At 42.8% G+C, this 10,417-nt stretch overlaps 1 protein-coding gene across 1 annotated transcript in view; it reads right to left on the bottom strand.

Annotated features, from left to right (window-relative positions):
- Positions 1 to 219: 219 nt before the first annotated feature.
- Positions 220 to 10,417, bottom strand: part of nmbr (neuromedin B receptor) — a 79,737-nt gene continuing 69,539 nt past the window's right edge. Inside the window, exons 4-5 of the mRNA XM_030046694.1 lie at positions 4,681 to 4,919; positions 220 to 382 (exon numbers count right to left, since the gene is read on the bottom strand). Of these exons, the coding sequence (XP_029902554.1) occupies positions 220 to 382; positions 4,681 to 4,919 (402 nt within the window). The remainder of the gene's footprint in view (positions 383 to 4,680; positions 4,920 to 10,417) is intronic.

Here is a 10,417-nt window from a genome sequence, read left to right as displayed (position 1 = left end):
TGGTTGCCAAGTTGAGGATTTGGGTGATTAAAGAAGCTCCATCAGTCGAGTTTGTTCCACCGAGCCACGCCGTCTCCACGCCGTTCCCTTTTTTTTTTCATGTTGGTGTGTAAACGTCCCTCCGGCGGTCGTGTGTTTGTGGAAGTCCCGGACTGAAGCTGAAGCTGAAGCATCGCCGTGTCCGACGTGCGGTCTCCGCCCCCCCCGCCGCCCCGCCTTTCACAGAGCCACTTCCTGTCTGCTGGAGTTGCCGTTGGCGGCGGGAAGAGCGGCGACGGCGGTGGGCGTGGTCTTCTTGATGGAGGTGAGGCGGATGTGGGAGGTGCTCTGCAGGTAGCTGGCCTGGCGCTCGGGGCGAGGGCCTCGTCCACACCGGAGCTGGCTGAGGGAGGGAGAGGAGGGAGAGGAGGAAGACAAGAAAAGAAAAAAAAAACATCATGTGGACGGATCTTCTGCAGGTCCTGGAAGAGCATCAAAGACTTTAAAGACTCACAGTGTCTTAAATAAAGCTTTCAGGACCTTGCTTTTTTTTTTTTTTTTTTTTTTTTTTTTTTTACCAAGTAATAGCAGACTAATGACTGCCCCTTTGATTAAGAATAATTACGTTGAATTAAATCAAATGTCCTGTTTCATTGCTTCTGTAATAAGCAGAATTGTACATTGAGTTCATCATGAACCATTTTCTTAAGCTGTCATTCATAACAGTGTCAGATGCATTATTTCCTCTCCTTAAACAAGAGAGACAGTGATGATGATGATGATGATGATGATGATGAAGATACTTCCAGTGCTGAGCGGGCCAAAGGGAGTAAAGAGAAGCCGCGAGGGGCAACTTCCTGTCTTAATTATTAGAAAACACGCTGCTTTTGGTGGAGTTTTGGCTGTTTATTTTGGACATCAATCTTAAATTTAATTAAAATAATAAATACAGTTGTCCCTCGCTATAACGCGGTTCACCTTTCGCGGCCTTGCAGTTTCGCGGCCTCGCAGTTTCGCGGATTTTTTTTAGTGCAATTTTGCATGTTTTTTTTTTTTTTTTTTTTTTACTGGACTTATTTTTCTACGAAGGTTTGAACTTTGAGAGTTTAAACGAGAGAGAAAAGTGAGAAAATGTTAATGCCTGTCTGAGAAAAGTGTATAAAGTGTGTAGTGAGGGGTTTTACAGCCTTAAAACATCTAGAATAATTGTAAAAAATAAAGCTGACTACTTCGCGGATTTCGCCTATTGCGGGTTATTTTTAGAACGTAACTCCCGCGATTAACGAGGGACCAGTGTATATTTAGACGAATACATTTAGACGAAACCAGACTGGATCAGAATGAACTAGTCAGGACAGAGATAGAGAGAATAGAAAACAGCTGAACAGAATAGAAGTGAGCGGAGCAGTGGAGCAGAATGTGAAGAATCGTATAAAATGCAACAGATCTGCATAATGAAGACAATATGACAGAAACTAGACGGAGTATTGCAGCTTTTATGCAAATGCGTACGGTGTGTGTGTGTGTGTGTGTGTGTGTGTGTGTGTGTGTGTGTGTGTGTGTGTGTGTGAAAAGTTTCCTCCAAAGTCGTTTCTACATGCATGACAATAAAAAATCGCAGGACGGCCAGCGCGCTCCCTGGTTACCACAATATGGATGGCGCTGCATAGCTGTGCTTCACGGGAACTACCCAGCTTGGACCAGCCTCATTTTTTTTTTTTTAGTTGAAATTGCCCTTTATATAATGACAGATAAATCATGAGCATCTGTGAATTATCTGTGGCGCTGTGTTCTACAGACCCGCTGTAATTGCCTCCCATAGGCGCATTTGACTTCTTTCTATCTGTTTTCTGCTGCTTGTGAGGTGCCAGGATTTGCCGGCAAATCTGACCCAAATTAAAGCGCAAAGCCGCTCCCTGGGCTTTTCTGTTTCTCTCGCAGCAACGGGCTCATTCTGTGGGACGGGAGGAGGAGGGGAGGGGGAGGGAGGGGAGGGGGTGACGGTGCCAGCCTTTCGAATGAGGACTTAGTTTTGAAGAGAGACTCCATCCTGCGGAGGTGCAATCATGAAAAGTCGCCTGATGTTTAGTCGAAGTGGGAGCACTCAGAAAGAGATTTGGAAAATGACTGCGACGTGATTACTTCATTCCGCGAGGTTACGGAGTCCATTCACGCCGCAAAAATGAAGCGCTCGCCGCCTAGTCGTTTTCTAAATCTGTTTCTGAGTGCTCGGGGCTCCGCAACTGATCAGCCGTCTGGAAAGTTTTGATTAGGCTACGGGTGCAATTTGCCGAGGCCTCCGCGGTGTACAACACAGAGACAACACCTCGCTAACACTGAGTGGCTTCACATTCTGGAACAATCCAGCTCTCACATCTCTGCCGGATTAAAAAAATCATGTCTCCTTTTACCTGAAATCGATAAGGGGTCACAGCTTCCACCTTGGCTCACGTGGTCCGTCTGTTTCACACAATTCTCTTTTTTCTCTGAGTATTTTTCTTTGAGTATTTCCGTGCTCACCAATAAATTTAAATAGCTTATCAAATATACAATTTCAAAGAAATTGTAACTGTAAGGATGGGATGTCTGTGCAAATTTCCATTCGCCCAGGTCAGAGGCATCTCAAGGACACCGAATCAGGTCAACTGGACTCAGTTATACACTACTCACAAAAAGTTAGGGATATTCGGCTTTCGGGTGAAATTTCAGGATGAACCTAAAATGCATTATAACCTTTACAGGTGAACTTAATGTGACCTTCTGTAAACCTTTGAATGCACATGTCCAACTGTTCAGTGTTTCAGTACTTTTTGCACAAGTTGCTGTTCTCTAACAAGGAGTTTAACGGCAAAATTCACATCAGGTGTTTGATGCTCCAGCTCATCGAGGTCGTATCATTAGGGAACGGCTGCTGGAGACTGGGGTACCTCAAATGGAGTGGCCTGCACTTTCTCAGACCTGCATCCCATAGAAAACCTATGGGATCAGCTGAGTCGCCGTGTAGAGGCTCGGAGCTCTGTACCCCAGAACCTCAATGTCCTGAGGGCCGCCCTTCAAGAAGAGTGGGATGCCATGCCTCAGCAGACAATAAGTCGACTTGTGAACAGCATGAGACGTTGTTGTCAAGCTGTAATTGATGCTCAAGGGCACATGACAAGTTATTGACACTGACATTTTTTGTTGTGGTATATCCACCACTGTTGTTGGCTTTTGTTTCAAGAAATTGTTTGAGATGAGGAAATCACCAGTGTATGCTTCTACTTAAATGCCCTACTTTCATGATATAATATCACTGTAGCGTGAACTTTTTATATTTTCCATAAATTTCACCCAAAAGCCAAATATCCCTAACTTTTTGTGAGTAGTGTATGTCTAGAAGACGTTTTGCCTCTTATCCAAACAGCTTCATCAGTTCATGCTGTTCACTGGACTAGACTGGTTAGTCTAACTAGTCAGACTACCAGTGAGCAGGAGGACAGCCTTCAGCTGTTGTTGAAATTTCTTAAAAAAAAATCTGAATTCATTATCAATTGATGACCTAAGTTATTTTTTTAAATTTCAGGTGTTGCTTGTTTTTATCAATAAAGATTGTTGCGTTATATGGTGTTTTGTCAGGCACTGATTTTGCATCTGTTGTACACTTGGCGGGCGGGAATGCACACCAACACCAGGGGGGCCAGGGCTTCTTTTGTCCCTTTTTTACTACCGTATTTCACCAATTAATCGCCCGGCCGCAAATAGCCGCCTGGTTCTTATAAACGCCTGGGGTCTGCACCCATTTTGCGTATTAAACGGCCACCCGAATAACCGCCGGGGCGATTATTTGCATTATATTGAGGTAACCCAAAATAAGGCTATTCACCTTATTTTTGCAGAAGTAAACAGTTAGCCGTACAATAACAGTGCGGCACCTCCGTTTTCTGTCAAAATAAGAGCGCTAGCTAACGTTAGAACAAAAGGGTGTACCGTAATATTAAATCGACCGACTGAAAATATGTTGGACAGTAGCTGTCATCACGATAATGACCTGGTGCAAAAATAAATAAAGGCCTGCAGCGAATAGCCGCCTGGTTCTTTTAAACGCCCGGGGTCCAAGTCGATTTTGCATATTAAACGCCCGGGCGATTAATTGGGGAAATATGGTATTTATTTATGTTTTTTTTTTTGTTTGTTTGTTTTTTTTTTTACAGTTTTTCAAAGCTTGAAGTTTGCACTGAGAAGGTTGCATTCAGTTTCATTGTACATGTACAATGACAGTAAAGATACTCGATTCTGTTCTCATTACAACAACTGCTTGGCGCCCACATTTGGCCAGGGGCAGCTCTGAGTCTACGCGCAGGTGTGAGGGTTAGAGTTAGGGTTAGCTTTATCCACATCAAAAAATACAAATTCTAATCTTCTAAAGCCCATAATCGCAAACGATTTTAAACCCAGGGGTTCGTCTGCACAGTGGAAGAACATGCAACCTGAGTCAGCAGCCGAGTCGGTGTGTATTAATAAGAGGACTGAAGCAGACATAGTCACTTTTAAATGCAACTTGTACCTGTAATGAATTACTAATTTTCAGTCACTTGCACAACACTGGTTATTACACCTCTCTGTTGTTAAAGGGGGGTTAGGGGTGTTACCAGTCAAGTGTTATCATTATTGCAAAGTGACGTCATGGATTACCTAATTTACCTCGAGGGCCTAAAGACTGACCTGTTGAAGTGCCTGCGGAAGCTCTCGCTGAGCAGGTAGAGGGCGAAGGGGTTGACGCAGGACGAGGAGAAGCTGAGCACCCGGGCGAGCAGCGTGATGACGAGGTGGGCCAGCGACAGGTCCATCTGGTGGTAGTGGAAGGAGCGGTACATGTAGAGCACGTGGTTGGGGAACCAGCACAGGGCGAACAGGCCGACGAACACCAGCACGATCTTGGCCAGGCGCTTCCTCGTCTCCATCTGGCGGCGCACGGAGAGGGGAGGGGGAGAAAAAGCAACACAAAGAAAGAAAGAGAGAGAGAGAGAGAGAGTCAGAGTGATGAACAGCAGGCTGACGTTCTTCAATGTCAGCAGGTTGGACTGCGGAGACCGTCCTCACGTCCTGAATCCCCATCAGGGAGCCTGTCTGAAGGGGAATAAGTGCTCTTCCAGCCCGGCAGGAGACAAAAGAAAAGAGAATTTACCTGCGGGGATCAATATAATTCACGTCGTTCTATTATCTGAGATATGGAGGACGGCTGAAGGTAGAGACGGGAGTGGAGAGAGAATAAAAAAGAGTCAGAAAGAGTAAGGGTCAGAGCCACTTTTACATTGGCAAACCAAAAACAAACAGGAAAACACCAGCTATCCCAGTGTCAAACACTCAGTTATACAGTTAAAATATATTAGAATTACACAAAATTTCCTCCGGGATCCATAAAGTATCTGTCCATCTATCAAAATATACAGTATATAAATAATTAAATAATTAGTCTGGTTTTTAACTAAATTTTATTTTACTAAATTTTAATTATTTATTGTTTTTAACCTTTTAGTCTGGTTCTTAACTGGATTTTATTTATTTTATTTTATTATTTATTTATTTTGCCTTTTTAGACTGGTTTTTAATTGAATTTTATTTATTTGATTATTTTGACCTTTTTAGTCTGGCCTTTAACTTTTTTTTTTAACTGAATTTTATTTATTTTATTACTTTTATTTTTTAGATATTTACTGAATTTTAATCTACACAGTCATCTTATATCTCTGTAGTATCGATTATCTTCTCTCTGGTGTTTCCTCACTTCAAAGTGGTGAGTGTAGAATAGTGTTTCCTCAGTGTTCTTAATTCCTCAGTGTTTTTAAATTTGGGTGTGTGTGTGTCTATGTATGTGTGGGAGAAGGGGGGATATCTCTTGTGTCTATTGTTTGCTGTATTGTTTTTATGTAGCTGCCCTGCTAACAACAGCTCAACCAGAGCAGATTATTTTATGATGTTTCTGGGCTGAAGCTGCCATTAACCATTTGCGCTTACACATATTTTTAAATTTCTCCACAGCGATACATCGCATGTGCGTAGTGGTTCCTCCAGAATTGGATTCTTGTCAGGGTGGAAAAGTCTCCAAAACAGCATTTTGAACGTGCACAAAAGGAGTGGGAAGCGCTGCACGGCTTGATATCAGTCTATAAGTGATGCAGACAACCATGGAAAAAAACTAAGACACTCCATTTATGAATTAAGCAAATTACTTATTTAATTGCTTGAGCAAGGCACCTAAGCAGGCCAGTGTGAATCAACTCTCTGTCTTCTTCAGGGTCCAACATTTTGACCGTCTCAGACTAATGAATTATCTTTTTACAACGAGGCGACCTGCCACACCTGCTCAGTCCAAGGAGAAGCTTTGGGATGCATTCCTGCCTTTAAATGAGGAAGTCGTCAGTAATTTTTTACAAATGAAATAAAATAAAATGGGGAAAAATCAGATTCTTCAACTGTTTTTACATGGTTTTGGTCTGGGATTAACTTCCACCTCTCAGCCGAACTCACAAGGGTTACAAAGTCATGGTACTTCCAGTTGTTTTGGGTGAAAACATCCACCAAATGGCATAACGAGAGGGAGAAAACACAGGTAGAGAGTTGAGGGAGAGCTGCAGTTGACCCGTGTATGTGCAGAGTACATTGCGTGTACATTGCGTGTACAATGTCCAAGCGGAAAGCACAGAGAGTTTGACCCGGCGAGGTCGGCGGTACTCTTAAAGAAACGCTGCGAGGCACGGGAAAAAGGTTAGCCGCGCCAATCACAGCCACCGCATGTAGTTCGAGCACCTCTGCACATGAAAAACCAACATCAACACACACGCAAACGCACAGACACGAAATGTCAGCGGCGTTTTCCAAAGTGCCTCTCTGTGTACCTGAGACCTTATAGAAAAGTCAAGCACACGTCTTCACCGTCCAACCTTTTGACTTGCGAGCCGGCGGCAAGTTAAACTCACAGAGAGATTCAGCCGAGGCTCATATGGAAAACCAACAAAATGCATGCATTGTGTTGCTACATGCTTATGGGTTTTTATTTGTTATATATGACTAAAAATAAAAATTTAAAAAGCAAATCCCAAATGAAACTGAAGAATAAATGCAGAACTCCATGGTGCATTTAATGTGGCGGGAAATAAATAAATCACTCCATAAATAAATAAGGGAAAGACTAGTACTCAGGTGCAGAACTTATACCTGGACGTGTGATGTGTTTAAAGGGATAGTTTGTGCATTGTGCTTAGTGTTTGTATTAAGTTCTCACTGTTTAAAGTCCCCCTACATTTATTATGCCCCCAAACATCATTTCGGTTCATCACTATGACTTATTTTGATTTTTATCCATGAAAAAATACCCCGTTGTGCCGTAAATGTAACTCTAAACTTTGCCCTCATTAAAATCCATGAATATTAACCAGAGAAGTTACTGCAAATCCAGCATTTTTTTTTTACATAAGTGACAAACTTTGCACTGATTCAAGTCAGGATAGTCAAGTTAACACAATTTAGGGGGCGTAACGATGAGAAAAACACATTTTTGAGTGGATGGGCACTTTAAAAAGCTCACACTTGTCCGTCCAGTGAAATGCACAAGAACCTGTTTTTTTTTTATTATTTTTTTTTTTATTTAGAGATGGCTGAGAAAGCCTGCAAGTAAAACTGGTCTGGATCTCGACTGAAGGCAGCACACGGTGGGAATACGATACAAACATCATGCATTATGGGTGAAATATCCCTTTAAACATTAATCAAAAGAAGTATCTGGATAGATTTATGGTCACGCAGTACAATAAGTATATTTTGAAGACGATAAATGCTAAAAGTAACACAGTGCAGCACTGACAGCGAAAACTGCGAGAACTGCGTTTCTGAAATCTTGAGGTTGAGAAATCTCATCTGAGGTTCCTTTCATTTTTCGGAATAGTCTTTCAAAATGTAGTAAATTTCCCGCTTAATTTTGTGATAGCACCCACATTTTGGAATAACTTGCTGCATTCTGTGCTAAAAATTTAATAAATGTTCCTGCATCTTGTCATAAATTACTACAACTGTTATAACATGGGCTAAAGCGGGAATTTTTTTCCCCTTTTTTTTCTGTTTTTTTGAAGAATGTGACAATTCAGTGGATTATGTAATAACATGCACAGTTGCTGTCTTTGTTTACAGCTGTGTCACGCCCCCTGGAGGCTGATTCTTCACTTTTAAAAGAAAAACCTGCAACTTCTAAGACAAGAGCTGAAGCAGAGGGGAGAGCTATCATTGGAAAATTAAGGAAAAAGATATTACATTTTGGGAAAATTACAAGAAAATGCATATAATTATCAAATAATGCATTGTTCCAGGGCTGTTCCATGTATTTGTCCTGACAGGAATTATAGGAATGTCCAACTTTCCAGCATCTCTGGAAAACTGCATACGCTCTCTTTTTCACGTGACATCTGTAAAACTACAGTATTTTGTGTAACAGAACAGGGATCAGTACGGAAGCCCTAAAGGGCCATACATACATATATTTTATTTCCTCCGTTTTCCCGTGATAACGAGATAAATTTCCTCCGTTTTCCCGTGATAACGAGATAAATTTCCTCCGTTTTCTCGTGATAACGAGATAATTTTCCTCCGTTTTCTCGTGATAACGAGATAATTAAATCGAGAAAACAAAGCGATTGTCTAGTTTATTAAAGCATTGCAGACATCAGTCAGTGTAGCAATGTCAGAGGAGCAGGAGAATATCGATCACCGCATCACTTATCTGTTCAATCAAGGCCTGACACAGGGTGAAATAGCTTTATGCTTTATGTCAGGGGTCACCAATCATGTGCCATGGAGGGCCGAGAGGCTGCAGGTTTTCATTCCAACCAAGACCTCCACCAGGTGATTTCACTGATAATCAGTGAAATCACCTGGTGGAGATTTCACTGATAATCAGTGAAATCACCTGGTGGAGATTTCACTGATAATCAGTGAAATCACCTGGTGGAGGTCTTGGTTGGAATGAAAACCTGCAGCCTCTCGGCCCTCCATGGCACATGATTGGTGACCCCTGCTTTATGTGTCCAAGGAGACGTCAGTCAGCATGACATGTCACGTATGATGGAAATCTCAGGCCTATCACGTTTCATTCATTCATTCAAAACGGAGGGAAAATATCTCGTTATCACGAGAAAACGGAGGAAAATTATCTCGTTATCACGAGAAAACGGAGGGAAATTATCTCGTTATCACGGGAAAACGGAGGAAAATTATCTCGTTATCACGAGAAAACGGAGGAATTATCTCGTTATCACGAGAAAACGGAGGAAATAAAATATATTTATGTATGGCCCTTTAGGGCTTCCGTAGATCATTGCTGCAGTTAGGAAAACATTTTCAGCTGATTTTTCACAATAAAACTCATTTTCTTTGGATAAAGTAAAACAAAGCACAGGTTTGATGTGTAGGAAAAGATTTTAGCAGACTGACAGCACTCAGGCGTGAGGTGCCTCAATGTGACTCCCCTGAAATTGGCTTTTAAAGACCATGATGGAGTCAAGCTGAGGATAATTTTTTTGTTTGTTTGTTTGTTTGTTTGTTTTTGGAGGTGGTGCGGTGGGTAGGGAGCAAAGTGAGGGATAGGAAATGTGGCGTTCGCTGCTAAAGAAATGGGGAGGAAAGTAGAAAGATGAAGTTGAGGAAAGTCAAAGTGAAGCTGGCTGTTAGTGGAGTGAGAGATTTTGGCGACCGCGATGAGAAACGGTGGAAAATGTGGGCGATGTCGTCTCTGCTGGAGTGACACGGGGTGGGGGGGGGCGGATTGATCATCACCGAACAACAGCGGAAGGCAGCGAGACTGACAAGTCGGGGTGAACGGGCGGTCAGAGCCTTTCCACTCCGCTCCGAAGACGGGAGTGGTGAGTGGGATGCCAGATTGGATAGAGGCCGGAAGATTTAAAGAAATTAAAGCGAGAGTGCAACGCGAGACGGATGGAGGAAAGAGACGAGGATGGTGAAGAATATGGCGCTTTATTTTAATGAAAAACTTAAAAAAAAGGCATATTTCTGGAAGACTCTCTCTGCTCCGATCTCGCTGAGGCGTTTCAAGCGACTTGTGTCAGCGGTTTGCAGAATGGAGTCGTGTCGAAGCTGAAGATGCTGACGGGGCGAGTGCGGGGTGGAAAAGTGCACCGCGGCGCCCGCAGGGTTCAAGTGTTCGCTTCGTAAGGGCAACACGGAGTCAGCTGAACATCCGAGAAGAAGATTGAAAAAGCAACAGAGTGCAACAGGCAGGGCGCACGGCACTGGGAAGGGAACACAGGAGGAAGAAAACCGGTGGCTTCTGTCATGTGTTGAGCCAAAATAAGCCCAAACTGACGTTCCTCTGAACCTTCAAGGGGTTTCGATAAAAGTCGTGAAATAAGTCATGACCGCTCGGGCCCAAGGCTGCGGTGCATCTTAAAAAATT

Source organism: Myripristis murdjan, chromosome 24, assembly GCF_902150065.1.
Source record: "Myripristis murdjan chromosome 24, fMyrMur1.1, whole genome shotgun sequence".
Taxonomy (NCBI): Eukaryota; Metazoa; Chordata; class Actinopteri; order Holocentriformes; family Holocentridae; genus Myripristis; species Myripristis murdjan.
The sequence above is the reverse complement of the archived record's forward strand: the minus strand, read 5'-3'. Positions and strand labels throughout refer to the sequence as shown.